The sequence below is a fragment of the Aythya marila genome (genome assembly GCF_965140915.1).
Source record: "Aythya marila genome assembly, chromosome: 1".
Lineage (NCBI taxonomy): Eukaryota > Metazoa > Chordata > Aves > Anseriformes > Anatidae > Aythya > Aythya marila.
The window spans coordinates 21,878,529-21,897,595 of record NC_139042.1 but is presented as its reverse complement, the minus strand read 5'-3'; the positions used below and the strand labels follow the sequence as shown (position 1 = coordinate 21,897,595).

Genomic DNA, 19,067 nt, shown 5'->3' with positions numbered 1-19,067 from the left:
TCTTAGCTGAACCAGAAGATTAAGCTTTCCATTTTTGGTATTGATAATTTTCAAGTCACTTTAAATCATTTTTTTCCAAGTCCAATAGAAAATAGTTTAGCCAAAAATGTATTATATTGCTCAAGTAAACTTTTTCTTATTTTTTTTTTTTAACTGGTTATTGATCAAACTTAAAATATAAGGACTACAGTAACATCCAGATAGTGACAAGTGTCTCTGCTTAGTATCATGTTTTAAAACCTGGTTCTCCTATCTTTTTTTTTCACTCATTTATTTTTTCCAGTTTCTTTTTCTGTGGTTCCCTTCACAGGGTGTTCTCTTGGCTTTACTGTGGACAGTCTGACACCCGTTCTTAAGGGAGAAGATGTGGGTCCGTGCAGGTGGTTGATCATTATTGCTTGGTCTTTTACTCAACGTGGGGCGGCAGCAGTGTCTGAGCCATGGGAACGTCCCAGCCTGTGGCCTTAAACCTCCTCCTGTGCTAGCAGGGGCTCTTGGCCGAGGAAGGCACAGGGTCAAGCTGTGTGTGCTTAGGAATGATTATAAATGGAGTGCTATTATTGGACTGAGTACACCTTTTACAAAAATATACAAACTTTAGCTAGCATCCTTTTTCCTTTTATGTCTATTCCTTTCAAAAACCCTTTGCAGAAGGCTTTGAACAGGCATGGTGTATGAGGTAAGATCATAGTCAGAAAGAAAAATATTCAGTTAAAAAATAGAAAACAGGGGTTAGGAGGGAACAGTCAGTTCTTGCAGTGCAGGGAGGTGACCAGTGAAGTTTTTCAGGAGCTGGTGCTGGGGTCTGTACTTGTCAACATGTTCAGAAATAACCTGGAAAAGGTGGTAAGGAGGTGACAGAGTTTGCTGATGATACTAAGTCATTCAGATTTGTAAGGATGAGGGCTGATTGCGAAGAAACGCAGAACTCTATGAATCTGAGTATGTGAGTGATAAAGTGGCAGATGAAGTCCGCTGAAGATAAAAGGGCATGATGTACAGAGGAAAAAGCAGTCTGACTTTCACACGTAAAATGATAAACCATTGTCTGATCATTAATAACACAAAGAAAAATATGAGCATTGTGGTATGCAGGTTTGTGAAAGCAATGGCAGTAAGGAGCAGCTCAAAAAAAACCAAGTTGAGTGTTAGGAATTATAAGGCCGGCACTGTGTAGCATAACAAATAGTTGACTTGTTTGCTACACAGGAGATATCTACAGACTAGTGAAGGACATGTAGGTCTGAGGATCAGTTGTATATGCTTTTCCAGTTTAAGAAGTAGGGGCCATGAAATGAAACCAAGAGGACTGCGATTCAAAATGTAGAAAGGAGATGGTTGTTCGTGCAGTGGGTGGTTGATCTGTGAAACTCCTTGCCAGAGGATTTTGTGGGTTCTGAAAGTTTGACTGGCTTCAAAGGGAGGTTGCATGAAGTCCTAGAAGAGAAATCCACTGGGAGTTGCTTAAGTGTAGAAATGGCCTCCGATGCAGGAAGTTCTTAGGCTGATAAGAATTGGTGACTGGGGGAGTATTGGGAGGAAGTATCTGAAGTTAGTCCTGTTCTTACTCATCCCCAACCATCTGCTTATGGTCATTGTTGAGACAGGATATGGGGTAGATGGATCCTTGGTCTTATGTCCACGTCTGTCAGTATTTTCTCTTCCTGTTTTCCCTCTAATCAACTCCCCTCTCTCCTTAAAAATGTTTCCCTCCATTCTTTCTCATCCCTTCCTTGTTTTCTGCCTGCACTTCCAGTCCCTGGCTCCAGTCAGCCCAGAGTTGCTCTCAGACCCTTACTTGCAGTGAAGCTGAAAACAATCCATCTTTAAAAGCACAACCTCTGTGCAGCAACAGCCCTTTCATCTCTTCTGTCGATCACTGGGAAATGGAAAGGGTGTTCATTGTGCTTCCAGCTTGTCAGAAAGACAGGGAATATTAAGGACTGTGTAAACTGAATAGTAAAGAATTACCCTTTAATAGAGCCAAAAGGATCCAGTCAGGACAGCAAAGAAAAGGAAGGGAATTTCAGCATTATGATAAGGTGCTGGGGAGACCTGGATCTTGAGTGGGTGTAGATGTGAGGTCACGTCTCAAATTTGAGTGAGCTGTGAGGAGTGACCTGTGTATGGGAAATAACTTATGCCAGAAGGGTCTTAACAAAATCCCAGACTTTATATATAATGATCTTTTTCTGGAAATAGAAGCAGAGTAGACTTTGTATGTAGAGGCTTAGTGGTCTTTCCCTTTAGGTTTCTGACTGCTCATCCAAACTGGAGAAGCCCTCTTCCCTTCAGTACTACCACAGACTATTAAACTCAAACCATTTTTCCCAGCAAGAAGTCCTAGGTGCTTGTGAAAACTTCATGCTTTAATAACTCTGTAGTCCAGTCAGCATTCAGCTCCTCCATGGAGAAAATAGCTGGTGAGAGAAAGTGGAGGCTGAGTCATGGTGACCATATGGGAGACGAGAGTGATTTCAGCCTAGCAATGGAGGGAAAGGAGGTGGACAAGAAGGAAGGAAGGAAGGCTTGGCTGAAATTTTGATCATACTCTGTGTCCACGAAGACTGCTAAGCAGTGTGAAGCAGGAAACACAGGGTCAAGAAGCAAAATATAATTATCTGATAACAAACTCAAGGTGAGAAAATTTCAGGTTACCTCGGGATATGCAAAAATCCTGAAAAACTACATCCAAATGCTGTCATGTTCCCTAATGTTCAGAGGTCTCAAGTATTGGCAAAGGAGTTGAAAGTAAAATGTGTTTTCTATTTTTTTGTTGTCAATGGCTGGTGTTCAGGTTGCTCAGCTCTGCAGATGTAGAAGTGTTGGGTCTTTGTGTGTTTTTTTTTTTGTTTGTTTGTTTGTATGGTCTGGTTTTATTTTTTTGTTTTGTTTTGTTGTCCCCTGTGGGAATGCATGCATGGGCTGATGAAGGGCTGAAAGGTGGGACAGGTAAGACTGCTGCTGATCTTCCTGCTTCCTTTGAGAAAAGTCAGATCAATTGGCTTTCTGTGGCAGCACACTGAAGTAGTTCAGGACAAGCTGTAATGTTTGGAAAGGATGAGTGTGAAAGGGAAGCACCATGCATTAATCTGGTTACATGTAGATTACAACAGAAAAGGCAGTGTGCAGACAGCAAACTTTCTTTTTCCATAGTCACGGTGGTATGCAACAAGGTCATGCATGTCATATACCCGACTATTTCTAATGATGTAGTATGAAAGAGGCTCACCAGAAGGAGTGGGCATTCAGGTCATCTGGGATCTTCCCAAGAGAATGAGCTTTCCCTCTATGTGTCCCCCTCAATGGGGATGCAGAACATCCTATAAAACAGAAAATAACTCAGTCCTTGCTCTGGCAACTGTGCAGTACACAAGAATCTCAGTATGGCCTTATGCATAGAGGCTATTGAGAAATCCTCCAGTCACCCTGCATCTCATCAGTGAAAATCTCAGCACAGCTAATAATATCCTCGGCCACAAGTCTCCTCCTCTTCTGCTGACCGAGGATGAGGCGTGGCGATGGACCGTTACTGCTTTCTCAGGGTCATGAGAGTGTCTGACATGAAATGGGCTGGTGATGTCCCTTCTGTTCTTGGTGGGCAAGTGTTGACTCTGCAGTGGGCATAAGCAAGGGCCTGGGACAGTGAGAGCAGAGAGGCAAAAGTGTAAAGAATGAGATATGCAAAGAAGGAACCTGTGCCACTATCAACACAGCTTCTTGTTTGGTATTCCTTGTTAAGCTCCTAAATAAATATAAATCAACATACAGTATGTGATATAAATACTATCCAATTCCTACCCTTTGTAGGTCTCCTCAAAACCCCTACATACAGGTGTCCCTGCCCATGGCAGTGGGGTTAGAATTAGATGATCCTTAAGATCCCTTCCAACCCAAGCCGTTCTGTGATTCTGTGATACTCGGTGTATGTGTGCATACCAGGGAAGGTGCTAGGGATGAATTCTCAATCAGTTTGGAGCTAACTGGAGCTTTTCCACCGAAAGCAGTGGGGCTGGTGTTTCAACCTGGAACTGGTTATTTTTGGCTGAAAGAGGGAGGGGATGCTTGTACCATGGCTCCTGAATCAACAAGCATGTTATCACGTTGCAGCCAAAGCAAGAGGGAGTGCGCTGGCGGGGAGCCAGCACATGTTCCCCCCTCCCCCAGAAAGCACGTTTCACAGCCCGTTCATGCTCCCTGTTACTATTTTCCCTCTCTTGTTTCCGGCCTCACCGTGATTCAGTGCTCCCAGGGACACGTGGCTACACCAGCCCGGTGCTACCAATCGCACAGCACCGAGCACCGAGGCACGGGGCAGGCGAGGCCTGGGTCATTCAGATTTTTTTTGATAACCTCCAAGTGGGAAGCAGTTCCTATATATTCTTTACAATTCCAGGAATTTCCAGAGTTCCTGTCTTGTAGTTAGTGTCGTCATCACCGTGTCTTGAGAGACGTGCGTCAGCTCAACCTGAATTCGTAATAACGCCTCCCTGCTGCTGCTAGGAATTGATCGCTGCCCTAAAAAGGAATAGGTGATGAGAAAATAAATATTCCTGGTGTTAATCATTCTTGAAAATAGCCACGGTCGGTGACAGTAGGGCTTCCTCTTGCTCCTAGCACAGGCATGATTGCCAAATACTACTCAATAAGTAAGAGCTTGACTGAGGCTGTGGTAGCATTGCCAAAATGAACATTAGGGAATTGGATGGCATTGCACGTGAGGGAAGGATTGCAAAGGCATCATGTAGGAGGACTTGGGGGGAGGAGCTGAAATGATGAGAAGACTGAAGTCATTATTTTTCCAGCTGAAATGGGGGTCAGGGTTGTTATGCTGGTATTTGTCACTCTTTTAGCACTGTTTCCAGAGTGGGGAAGAAGATGTGTCTGGACACAAGCTGGGTGTAGGGCTCTCATTTAGGACTCTGCAAATATGGAAATTCAAATCTGTCCTGTGAATCATCAAAGAAGCCCTTTTCCCCAGCTCCCAGGCTCTGCTGCAGATTGCTGGGGTGACAAGAACACGACTTTTATTTGGAGACCAGCAGTTTCACAGACAGCACTTCAGCTTGAAGCTGGTTTGTAGTTTCACTCCCGTGAAATATATCAAGATGACATGAAGTACACTCTTACCCTGGAAACTTTTCCCCATCAATGGTTATAAATATACCACACTATTGTGCTTGGCATGTTGTATGCTAATAGAGGTGAGGGCTCTGAAACTCATTAGGAAAGGGAATGGGCTGCGGAGCAGAGCGAGGACAGCGTGAAGCTGAGGTTGATAACCATGGCCTTGTCCAGAATAGGCCATGGGAGTTTTCTTATCTCACTTTGGCAGGAGGTGCTGTTAGCTTCCTGTGCGAAATCAGGAGCATATGCTGCTTTCCTCTTGTTGTTTGGCTTCCTCCGCTACACAAGACGGTTCCCAGCACTGTGATTATCTTTGCATCTTCAAACATGGCACACTCTGCTTCCTCAAGGGCTTGATGTATTCTTGAGAAGCAGGCTGGCTCCCCTCCCCCCGGCCGCTTCTCCAGGGCCCCTCTGGGTGCCAGCGTCGCACACCGCAGACCTTTTTTAAAGCCCAGATTACTTCTGGCTGCATAACCACCCTTTGCCCTCCCAGAAAAGGGTAAACTCCCAAAGCTGGAAGGGTCCACGAGGGTCTCAGGGCATCCCTTTTGGAGCGCCAGGAGCATCCCCTGCCGAGCAGCGCTGACCCCTCCCCTGGCCCCCGCGCTGGGCTTCTTCCGAAATCCGCAGGAGGATTAATGGCTCCTGTTTTTTCACAGATGAATAGCCTGCTTCTCAAGCTGTTGACACAAAGGACCCGAGCGTGCCTGTGCGGGTGGGTGTGTTTGTGCACCCGTGCACACTGGCGAACGCACAAGCGAGCACGCACACAGGCACATGTAAAAAAACACTTAGAGGAGGTGGGGGGGGGACACTCGATCGCTCGGAGCCTCCTGGCACTCAAGCAGAGCATCAGAGCTGGATTACTGCGATCTGAGATTACACAATATTTATAAACACACCTTTGCACGCACACAGCCTTTGCTTTTACTATACAGGCTCTCTGCATGTGCAGGGTTGCAAGCACGAAGTAGGAACGTGTAGCTGGAAAACAGGTGTAAGAGCTGCTTATAAATGTGCTGGCAGATACTAGCTTGTTTATCAGCCGCTGTGCACACTGTGTGCTTTTTCATTAACCTGGCGGTAACCCTGCCGCAAACTTTCCTGAATATGCAAAGCAATGAGGCTCATCCCATCAACAAACCATTTCAGGAACACAGGCACTTGGGAGATGTCTGGAGCGAGATTCAGATATCCAAAATTCAGTGGAATTTCATTGCAAACACTGGCAGTTCTTGCTACAAGTAGGATGACCTTGCTCTTTTACTGAGTTGATAGCTTTGAGTTACTTTTAAGACATAGAAATACCTATCTGATGTTGTGTGAGGACACACAAATCAATTATATGAGCTGGAAGATAATTATAAGATAATATTTTGATTCCAGCCAGGGTACTTTTTTTTTTTTTTTCTTCTTCTCTACTTTTTTCCAAGCATCTGTACTTAACACAAACATCTGATTTGATGACTACATCTAAGTGCCGCAGAGCCTTTTCCCTTTCAGTCACAAAATGCCTGTTGTTAAGAGCTGAAGGCAGGTCAGGAGACAGGGCTCTTAATCCTTCCCGTTTGTCACTTGCTCGATTCTACCTGCTGCTGCTGCCTGGAGTGGTGACTTTGTGTGGCACCACTGGCAGCAAGTAGAGGAAGGATGGCTGAGTAATAACCCCAGCAACCCGCTCAGGAGCCTGGAAGTCTGCTGGTGTGTTTTGAGGTTAAAGTGAGAGCGCTTGGCAGCTGGGGAGGGAAAGCATCTGGTTCGGCATCCAAAGGGATGAGTCTGAGCCTTGTCCTAAACTTTGCCTGGCAGCCACTCTGAAACTGATTTGCAAACACTTGCTGAGCCAGCAGACCGTGCAGGTGAAGTGGCATGGGACGAGAGCAGTCCCATCTCCCACTGTGCACTGTGGGCTGTTAGATAATGTAGTCACAGCTTGATTTGGACTCCTTTTTTTTTATTATTATTATTAAAACCATGGACAACAGCTATTAAGTGTATTCGATTTTCTCCTACAATTGCATTAACATCGTAATCAGCAGTTTGGAGTTAATACGGTATGTGAAGGCAGTGGAGCTCACGTATGTGCCTGCAGGGCTAATATTTCATCTAGTGGTTTACATGTGTTTTTCTTGTTATTGTGATGTTATTGTAATTATGATGGTGGCTTGTATTATGGTATTAATGAGTAATCAGCACCCCATTGTGCTAGGCATCGACAAAGACATAGCACTGTCCTCATCCCTATGACACTGCAACCTAAATATATACAGTCCTTTTCAAGGAATTATGAAAAAAAATATAACAATAACTAAGCCTAAGGCTGCAGAGCTGCAAGAAATGAGATTGGAGATGTCTTTCAGACATACATAGGCTGTTTCTGAATATGCATTATACCTTCTTTTTGTCCTTTATGAAAATGTGTCTCAGTAAAGACTTTTATTGTAAAAAGCGCAGATCTTCAACGTTGCAAGAAACACAAATTCATTCTGTGCAGAAAAATACCAGTTCCATCTGTTTGAAAGGATGAACATTTTTTAAATGACTTAGTATGAATGAAATGAGATAGTGGGGTGTCTGTCTTCCTGTACAGAGATTGTCCAAATATCTAGGCACAAGGATACACCTTTGATACTGCCTATTTGTGTGTCTGTGGCACCGGCATGCTGAAATAACTTCTGATATCTGCTATGGTGTGGAAATGTTAATGGTTTACCAACATTATCATGTCTTCTGTGTTCAAGTCCTGTTACAAAAACAGACTTTTTCAAGCATTAAATGTGATAAATAAATGGCATCTACCTTTCTGAGTGACTTTTAAAACATTTTTTCCCTTCTGAATGCATCAACTCTCTTAATGCTGCTGTCTTTCATGCACCCTGGACTCAACAATCATGTATTTGCTGTCTTTCATCCATCCTGACCTCAACAATCATGTGTTAGAAGGTGGCTTTTAAACCAGTCTAGAGTAAGTGGTTGTGTGTGTAGGGCTTCCTTGCCATGATATTTCTCCCTGTTCTCTCTCCATGCACCAATGACCATGACCCGCTCCTGATTTTTGGCTTTTTCATCTCCCTGAGACTCTCAATGCATGTTAAGAATTTGGATGCAGATTCATGTAGTTTGTGCTAATGATTACAGCTCTAGTTAGTTTACTTGTCGTCTTTTCTCTAAGCTGCAGTGTCTGCTAAGACACTGTTTGTTTTGATGCAATGCTGCACAATTAAAAACTAGCATGTAAAGTTAGTGTACCATTGATACTGTAAACAACACAAAGTTTAACCAAACTGCACATTTAGCTGAAGGGAAATGAACCTCATTCTTTGGTCGGTATTGCATCAGATGCTGTTATCCAGTCAGCAGCCCTCAAGGGTCATTTCTCCAAACAACTGATATACATGTCAGGACAACTTGATTATGGATACAACAGCTCTTGTCTTTCAAATACGTGGAAGATCAAAGGAACATATTGTATCAGAAAGAGCTTGACCCCGTTGAAGGGTTAAGCTCTACTGTTGAAGCTGGAATTGAACAAGCAACAACTCAATGTTGGATGAAAAGCAAAACTTGATATACTCAAAGAAAAGGGATGGACAGAATTTAAGAAGCATTCCAATGTGTTTATTTCCATGTGTACCAAATTAGGCTTTGGGAAACAAATTAGCTCTACCATGACCACACCTGAATGTTCTGATTATAAGCCAACTTGTTGTGTAAGGCAAAAACATTTTTCCTGATATTTCCATTCATTAACATGTCTTTGATATTTTTTTTTCAGATAAAATGAACATTTAAATCCTTTCTATTGTTAGATATGGTTTTGTTTTGTCTTTTTTCACTAATTTGCAGGATTATGGTCATTTTTTTATTGTTTATTTTGTAATCATTGAATCACAGTATTGATATTTTGCCATTTTGTAAGCAGAGCTAAAAACAAATCAGAAATGAAAGGTTGCATTATTTTTTTCATAACAAAAAGGACCTGCACATATTTAAATGGCACCCAATTCTTTAAGGAATGGATCTTGAAACAAATATATGTTGTCTTGATTTTAGGACTCAAAATAATATAAACTCATCTTTGAAGCCAAAACTGGACCACTACAATGGCTGAAAACTTAAGAGGATTGGAAATGGCACATTGTTCTCACACAGTCTTATATCTAGGCTTGGATTGTAAATTCTGACCTCCCAGTCTATAGTTGGTTAAATGTTGACACAGACTCTAGAAATGTAATATACTGCGGGCAGCTGTGGAAATGAATCCAACCATCAGGGTTCAAACCTCAAGATTTTTTGAAGTGTAGCCATTCCATTCTTGCATGGTGATCACAACACCTGCAGATTCCCCAGATGATCACTCTTTCCAGAAAAATTCTTTTGGTTTATGTGTTGTATGCTTCAGTCTATCACCAAATCAATAAAAACTCACTTCACTTTTTTGTCTTCAGGCATGGTTTTTGCTCTTATACTGAAGGATCTTTCAACGTGAAAGCTGGCAGCCACATAGGAAACAGGATCCAGAGCATCACTGAACGAACAGCTATAATAGAGGGCAAAAATAAGGTATGAGTCCTAGGCACAAATAACCTTTCTGTATGACAGCATCAGCTGTAAAGGTGCTTTAAGATGCTATTGATGTAACAGTGAGTAAGCCAGTATTTTTATATGAAGACCTACATAAATGTAAGTAACTTCCACACCAGCAGTGATGGAGATTTGGTATTAACCTGCTGAGATGTAGAGATGTACTTTTTTCGGCATGCTGTCATATTAAGGTAAGTGATATGCCAGGGATTCAGTATGTTTGGCTTTCTCAGAGCTGGCCTGCTGTATCTTGGGGCACCTCAGGAGGACAAGGGCAGGGTTCCAGACCATCTTTACTTCATTTTGTGCCATTGCACAATTTCCTGTTGTTTTTCCTATGAGAGTAAAACAATTTACTCTCATTTGAAAGTTTATTCACAGATGTGGTCCTAGATTATTAGATGACCAAGTCTTTTCTTGCAATAAAAAATTTAAAGGGCCAAATGAATCCAGATTTAAGAAGCAAAGTTTAAGAGACATCTCATTCAGAGATTTCAGTCACCTCTGCATGGTGGGATTCATCTCGTCTGCATCAACTGTCTAAAAGTTAAGTGTCTAGTCCAGGTCAAACATCCTTTCATGGGCCATGGGGAGATGTAGGCACTTTTGAAGGGTGATAAGGCCAGTCATGTCATTGTCCAACATGGGAAGGAAAGCCAGTGAGATGACCTTGCCGTGTCATGGAGAGCTATCCATCCAACCTTTCAATCAAGATATTTTTCCCCTACCTTATTCTAGGCCTGTCATTTCTAAGGATGCTGAAAATCTTCTTGTAATTCTAAGGACACCAGGGATGTAGGTGTACTTTCCCTGATGTCTTCCTTCAGGTTTTTTTTTTTGCATGTGAAAATGGATATAAACTGTAACTACTCTTACGTTAGGGCCCTTTCACACACCGTGGAATAAATAGGGCTGTGCATGAAGCCAAGATTCAGGCCTGGAACTGCATTTTCTCCTGCTGTTGTATTATTTAGAAAGTACCACAGGTGTTCATGGCACAGGTCCAGCGTACGGGAACAGGCTGGATCCCAGTGAGACGTTTGCTCTATTTAGCCGGCCACCTCCACATGCTTAGAGATCAAGGCAAAGATGGGAGAAAACAGCTTCCTAGGGGATACTATCGTAGGAAAGCACATGAAAAAAAAAAAAAAAAAAAAAAAAAAAAAAAAAAGTGACATACAGAGGGATTTGCAGGAGGAAAGGGAAATCATTTCAGGCACAGGAAGACAAAACCTATTCCAAAGGGGGAATTATGAACAAAAGCCCATGAGAACCCGGTAATTTTCCAGAAGACATCTAGGTATGCTGTGGGTGAAGCCCTACCTGCTCACAGGGTACAGAAGGAGCTGCCTAATGGCCAGACCTCATTCTCCTTGTGTGTTGTGTATTTTGGAGATAGCATAAGAGGAGTGACTGAAATGTCAGACCGACTTCCAGTCAGCAGTGAAAAAATTCCTCCCCAGAGGAAGATGCTAATAATGGGTCCTTGCAGCAGAACTGCAGATTTTGTTTGAAGTCTTTGGCAAGCTGCCCCTCTTTTAAAAAAGGATGCCCAGAAATGAACCAAGGGATGATCTCTGAATGTGTTACATGGAAATTTTTACAGTGAAATGTAGCAGCTCTCCTGTTATTACTTGTCTTCATGCTGTTTAGTTCAGCTAAGAAAGGTCTGTCTTGTACTGCTTTATCCTTTTTTCTTCCTATGGGGAAGGGCAGGCGAGTGAAACAATCTGTTTGCCCATCTTTTTTAAGTGTACCTGGTTGTGGTGCTGTTAGGAAGAATGCAGCTTGAAGATAGATACTTCTGCCTGGCTTCTGCTTTGCATGCCATCCGTGCTGGAAATATGCATGTCATCTATAGTTTTCAAGTTCTTAGCTTGAAGTGAATTCTCTCTGCTTCTGAGAAATGCTTTTCAAAGGTTTCTTCATTTCTGCTGCTCTTCCGTAGCTTTTCAAGCACAGCTGGAATGCTATTGTAAGTAGAAAATGCTCTCTAAGCCTGGGTTCCTGGCCAAACAGTGAGTTGCATGATTTGTGTGCACACAGCTGCTCTAGAGCATCCAGGAATTTTTTTATTTATTTTTTTTTTTTCTGTGGGAGTCTATAGCTTTTCACTCTTTGCAGTCCAAGAGTCATTCTTGGTCTCCTGGAGCAAACTCCAAGGGACAGAGTTCAGACAAAACCCTTCCTCATGTGCTGGGGGTATTGTAAAACTGTTAATAGCACTGAGCTCACTGAATGCAGCACGTCATCACAAGCGTCTGGCTCTGATGAACTGCTACTGTGAGCAGTTCTGCTACTGCACACAGTTAAGAACAGCTCGCCGAGGCACTTCCACATCAATGGAGTCCTGCTATCTAAACAGAGTGTCTACCCCACTTCCACATCCGAGCATAGCAAGCATGGTACAAACAATCTCAAAGCTCAATGGGAACAACAAAGTAGTAGGAGACAAAGCAGTAGGAAATGGATGAAGAGTCTCAAAAAGTTACACTTTTGGGTTAGCATGAAAGCAGAAATGGGGGTGACCACCGGATGAGATTATTGTAATCAAGGAAAGAGATGAACAAGGAAAGGTCAAAAGGTTTCTTTTATCAATAAAGGTAGCCACTTTCACCTTGGTTAGAGACCTCATGCCAGTTCCTTAGTTTCCTGTATGTGCAGTATATGAATCCTTCCAAAAGTTGGCCTTTCTCTGCGGTAGGTTGATTGGATGTTTGTTTGTCTGTGGTTATCCAGGTAGCCACAAGTATATATTTAAAGTTAGAAATACTTCAAACCTCGTGTCTGTATGGTTAAAGTAACGCAGGAAGCCTGTTCTGCATTATTCTTCTGGTGACAGAGAAACCGTGACAACAGTGTTTTAGTAACATTTCCGCTGAAGCCTCTCTAAACAGACATTGAGAAACACAAGTAGCATAATGGAAGAAGTTTGTAACAGAAGTCATAATACTTGATCATAAAACAACTCCTGAAGTGATTTGATTTCCCCACCCAAATTTTCATTCTCTTTATTTTTGGACGTTTTTGGTGACTTCCTACAAAACTGACCTATTCTTAGGCTTATCATGTGAACAGATCTCAGGCACTCTCTTGTCATTCAACTGCTAAAAACCATCACTTCTCAGTGTTCCTACCCAAAGCTATCTCCTAACTATAGCTCAGGGCTAATATTGATTATGATTATGATTACTACTAGCCTGATCAGTGGTTTCTTAAAATGTTGACTTGTGAATGACCTGCCATAATGAGATGCAAAGAGCTCAGGTGTTCATTGGTACCACTGCAGTATATGCATATTCCCTCCTGTGTGTGCATTCATTAGATAAACCACACATTGGATAATCAACAGCTTTGAAAGAAGGAGGTAGTACTCCTTGTACAGGTATATCAGGGACAGGGAGTTGCAGGAGAGACTGGACAAAGATCCTGGGGGTGGAGAATGCACAGAAGATGGCTAAGAAGGTGGATTCAGATGTATGAAAGTAGAAGGTGTTGGCCAAGAAGAAAGGATGAGAAAATCCAGGGAAGGAGATAGTAGACAGAAGGGCAGATGGGTATAAAGAATACCAATACATGAAGTTGTGCTTATTCATATATATATATACGTATGGCCTTTTTTTTTTTTTTTCCTATGCATAAATACCTAATACCTTACTGACACAAATTTTTAGTGGTCCCATCCTTTGCAAGTGATAAAGCCACCTGATTTTAGCACAAGTGGAAAGTAATGACCCTGTAAGAAGGTTCTACAAGACCAAAGCCAGGCTCGCACTTGTCCATCTCTGGTTTGGCTGGCAATAATGGGTCCTTCTAACACATGCTATCTGTGGGTAATGTTAGAAACTGTCACAACATCAAGGTGGAGAGTCAGTCCCTCTTGGACACGACCTATAAGGTGTAGCCTTGGAATATAGGACAACTCCATCTCTTCTGTGTCTTCTATGCCAAGCCCTAAGCTTCTAGCTCTCTCCGATGTCCCCTCCTTACTGATGAGATGAGGAAGTACATGTTCTGCTTGTCCTGAGTCCCCGTATGTGCCCTCTGACTAGCCCGTACACCCATGCTGATTGGCCAGCTGGTACCCAAAATAAAAGAAAGAGCAGTTTAGTTCATTACAGCAGCAGTTGTTTTAGTCTTTCTCCTCTACCCAACATATAGTTCCCATAAAACATAGGAGAACTTTTGAACTTTGAGATTATCTGTCAATTTTGGTTGAACGCAGGCAATGGGTTAAAAAATTACCGAGGACAGAGGAGTGGCAGACAGATGGATGGGCAGACAGTGTGATCTTCCTAGGAAGCCAGGCTAAAGATAGCACTGGGAGTGTAGCCTGCCTCTCTTTCAGCACATTGTAACTTCTCTTGAGGCCCTCCTGAGTGCTACTAGAAATTCTGTCAACACATTTAAATAGATGACTTGGAGGTGCCAGCAGAGCCTAGCACTTGGTGAGATTAAAACCAGGAGAACTTGGCACTTGCCTCTGCTGAGCTGCAACTCCTGAAACCCATTCCCTTCCTGGGTCTGTGGGGGAGGCGTGAATCTAATCTTGCTTTACTCTATGTACGGCCTGAGAAGGGGAACAGGAGGTGTCTGTGGTGGTGTGTAGTTGTCTGTAGGGCAACCTCCTTGTGAGTCAGAGGGATGCGTTCAGTCCCACGGCCTGCTCAAGAAGGAAACTGAAGCTCTACAGAGGGAAACTGAAGCTCTGCTTGCTTGTCTGACCTGGGGAAAGAAGTGTTATTCTGCACATATTCATGTCCTGCTACTGAAGATATTTTAGTGTTTATTCTGTGGCCATATTGGTGGTCCTGAAGATGAACCATGTTGTCCAGATGTTTTGCACTGATGGTCCTTCCCAGCGTGAGGCATACAGATCATGTGTCTTTGGCATAAACAGAATAATCTGATGGTGTACTGCCAATATTTCAACATTTGTCTTCCTAAATAATGTTCCTTTAGCCAAAGATAAATCCAAGAGGGTGAGGAGATCATATTTTCATTTATTTCCTAGTTAGTACAACAGTCTCTGAATGGAGCATATATATGCACAGAGGCTTTCTAAGAGTCATGCTACCAACTGAAACCTCCACTTGCTTCACTGCCATCAGCTGAAGCAGTGGCAATCCTCTATCTAAGCTACTATGGGATGAGAGAAATTCAAGCAGACACTCCAGGAGAACCATCAGACTGCCCTGCCTCCAACCACAAAGACCACGCACACTGCTTTGCACTTTTTGTACACCCCCCAAGTCTTTTCCTCATCACTTTCCACCATGAGAAAATCTGTAACTTCCTCTTCCATCTCAGGGTGTCTGCTTTATGCCTCTTTTATTTGCTGGCAGAAGCAGCAGCAGTGAGTGATTCACTTCCCCAGGCTCTGAAATGGGCCTGTAGCAAAGTGCTTCAGCTGCGATGGGTGCAGGGAGGAGGCAGAAAGGATCGAAGCTTTGGTGGCAAATGGAGTTTGTGGACAGAGAAGAAGGCTCAACATGTCAGGCATGCCAGGAAGGTTTTTTTCCTCTCTCTCTGATCATGGCAACTGGATTCAGACTTTTTGTGCATTATCTGGTTGCAAATCCATGGCCTGAAACTCTCTGTTGCAAAGAGAGACAACACAAGGCTGTGAAGACTTTTTCTCTTGTTCCTTTTGCAGCAATAGCTGTATAGGGAAACCACACAGAACAGACTGATCTCAACAGCTATAATTACTCAATAAACAGAATCATGCCACGCTTCGTTTTGTATACACCGCTTCTCTGGTGGGTTTTGGCTGGCATCCACAGTGCAGAACGCAGATTGCACCACTGGAGGGCTCACGACCTGCTCAAAGAGATGTTATCTTATCTTTATGACTAATTTATGAGCTCAAAGATTTACACAGAGACAATTTGTCTCTAAAATACTCTGTTATGTTGCAAAGTCAGCCTTGCTTTTTCTAGACACTATGGCTATCTCTGTATTAGTCAATAATAGGGCCTGTGTTCATTACATTTATCTCCCTTACCCTCCAAAGGTGGTGGTTACATGCAAGTTGCTAGTTGGGAATGTTCCTTAGCCTGTGCTCGAGGATTATTTGGGACAATGCAAGTTGTTCAAAACCAAAGCAATGCTGGGAACAAGGTAGAAGTATAAATCTCTGGGTTTCAGTGCCCAGGCAACATCACCTATCATCATTTAATATACAAGTAAAAGTATAATCTATTAGCACTCAAGCCAGTAATTATAGTCTATCTGCTAGAGTATGATTGTAAGAGATATTCTCAATGTAATAAAAGTAATAATCACATTGTAGTGGGTTGGAACAGTAAAATTCAGATTATTTTTTTCATTAAAAACTAATATCTGACAATGTCAGGACAAAATAAACTTTGATACCACCACCACTAATGATAATAATAATTATTATTATTATTAATAATAATATTATTATTAATAATAATATTATTATTATCTAGTAGTAGTAATAATTATTATTATTACTACTACTATTATTATCATTAATAATAATAATAATAATAATAAATAATAATAATAATAATAATTATTATTATTATTAATGATAATAATAGTAGTAGTAGTAGTAGTAGTAATAACAATAATGTCCTGGAGTCAGAGAGGAAGACTCTCATTCTCCTTCAGTGTGCATTTTGGGTCACAGGTCATTGCTACCTGGGCAAAGGGGCCATGAGGTAATGTTGAGTGACATAAGAAAGAATGGTTTTGTTGTGGAAAGTCTGGGAATGGCAGAAGCAGTTCTTAGCCACCCACGTTGGCCCTCATGCAGATGTTGTGGGACTTCCTTCCATCCCAAGTTAGTGTGGATGAAACAGCTGCAGGAATCCTGCCTCTGGACCCTGTGTCCACACTTTATTTAAAAACTGGAAGGAATTCAAAGAGAATGACGAAATACAGGCAGGGCTGGACCCATGCTTTATAATTAGGAATTCATAGAGGTCAGCCTACTGAATTTAGCCAAATTGTATGAATTCTTCTAAGGGCTGTAATTACCTATCTGGTATTACTAACCCTCCTTCAGAAGAGCCAAAAACGTAGATTAGAAAAATTCTAGCTGAAAATGAGATGCAATTTACTAGCAGAAAGGTAGCTGGCCATTGGCACGGCTTAACAGGGTAGAGGTGCTATTAGCATCATTTGTTGTTTTGATGTGGCCATAAGGCAGCTTTCTAAAACAAATACCTTGGCCAAAATTAAATGACTTGACTTCACCGTGTTTGCTTGCATAGGAGGAAAAGTATTAGACGTTTTCAAATAAATAATGTTTTTGGGAAAACAGAAGGTCTGTATTATTTAGGGGTACAGCAAGTAGTTTGGGGACTGCCATGAAGTCTCTGAGTAAGCAGCAGAAGCAGCCCAAATTCTCAGCCAGAGCTTATGTAAAAGTGTAGATAACTGGTCCTTATTTAGTACTGACTCACACTCTTGTGGTTTTCTCTGAGCTGCAGCAATCAGACCTAAAAGAATGTATTAATTACAGAGAAATTATTTCAAAGATTTTTAGAAAAGCCAAACAGTTCCAAGCAACAGGATTCCATGGCCACACAATTTCCTTTCATCATTGTCCCAGTTCTGCCCATAACTCCAGTCAGAACACGTTTTACCAAAGAACTAAAATGGGGACAGAAAGACAGAAAATTGAGCTACTGTTGTATCTCAGAGCAAGTCCTAATGCTGAGCCCCCTATGCATGCCCCATGTCTCAGTTCCATATCAGAATGACACCTCAGCTGCCTGTGCATAACTTTCTTCTCTCACTTAGTGCCCAAGACATTAGATCATGGCTTTCCATCACCATGAAGGTATAACTCTTACTATTACAATGTTTTGTTTTGTTCTTTCTTTTGTCCTCTGGCCTTCCAAAGTCTCATCTTGCAAGTTATATTACTTTGTGAAAATATGTGTGAACCTCTTAAGATGGTGCTAGAGTGCAATGTAAAGAAACTCAACATATTATTACTTAATAAAAGAAGTAGTAAATCCAAGAAGAGGAGATAGTCCAAAAGAGGATGAGTAAACCTCTCCTTTGCCTCTGTCATTTCTCACCTAACACTTACAGGAGAAAATGAAAGAGAAATCAAATGCACGTAGTGCCAAACCTCTTTTTCCCAGTGTTATCCAACTGCCTGAGGCATTCCTCATCCATTCCCTTTGCAGTCATGGCTGCCCTACAGGCTGGTTGTTTCCTCAGGCAGACCACGTTGTGTCATGTTTAATGTTTTGTAGCTTATCATCACATCAGCACCAAGAGATAAATCAACCTGAGAGATACATTCAAAGATTTTTGGCTATGACAGCTCTGATAATATAATGGTCTCTCAAGGAGCTTTTTTCCTGTTATTCTTCCACCCTTTCCAAAACTTTATGTGGTGATACCTCCTTTAAATAGCTTCAGTGGTGCCTGCCACTGAATGAATGGAGAGACTGAATCATAGGACTATCAACTCAGAAAAAAGAGAAGGGAAGCATTAACTGAGCTCGTGATCCAACAAGAGCTGAATCTCTTCTTTCTTTCGCAGACTGCCAGCACTCTTGTTGTAGCTGACGCCAAATCTTCTGGAATCTACAGCTGCGTGGCATCCAACAAAGTGGGAAAAGCTGAAAGAAATGTCAGCTTTATTGTAACAGGTAAGATCTATTCCCCACTAGATCAAAACATGCTTCTTAGTCCTATGATTATAGTTGTCAGGCTGTGATGGAATTTTCATATCCCAAAGTTTGAGACTTGTTTCAATATGTGCACTTATAAACTTATTCCATGCCTATTGGTGCTCCTGTTTCTCACAGCAGCTGGTCTGTATTTCTAAGGTCACCAGGTTTGGTGAATGACTCATGCCTTCATCAAATACCCCAGAGTGACACAAATTGCTCCCAAATATAGCAACCTGTACTTCCTCCTTTTAAATCACCTGGACTCTGCAGTCATGCCGTATGTGCAGTGGTACTGTGTTCTCACACACCAGCATCATGTGTGACACCGACTGTGTCTACAGCCTCATCCTGCTCCCAACCAGGAGCAGTTCACTGCCCAGAGCAGTGCCAGCATCTACAGGTACCAGGGGAGGGAGGCCAGGAGTACCTGGGTGGCCTCTTACAGCTCTCAGGGACTATTTGTAGGTAGAAAAGTGGCAGGGTGCAAGCTGAAGAGTTTTGCTCCCTCTTCTGAGAAGTATGCCCTTGGATAGGATTTGGGCTATGACACTGAGAAGACTCATCGTGCTAGCTGTGTATACGAGCATGTTTCCAGTTATTTATCCATAACTATGTAAGCATTTGCAGGTTCAAAAACAAACAATTAAATAGTTTAACTTTAGGAATTACTGAAAAAAAAAAAAA

At 42.2% G+C, this 19,067-nt stretch overlaps 1 protein-coding gene across 1 annotated transcript in view; it reads left to right on the top strand.

The window, feature by feature from the left end:
• The window catches only part of FLT1 (fms related receptor tyrosine kinase 1), a 108,239-nt gene that overhangs the window by 43,331 nt on the left and 45,841 nt on the right, over positions 1-19,067 (top strand). The window contains exons 11-12 of the mRNA XM_082778650.1: positions 9,579-9,693; positions 18,251-18,359. Of these exons, the coding sequence (XP_082634776.1) occupies positions 9,579-9,693; positions 18,251-18,359 (224 nt within the window). The remainder of the gene's footprint in view (positions 1-9,578; positions 9,694-18,250; positions 18,360-19,067) is intronic.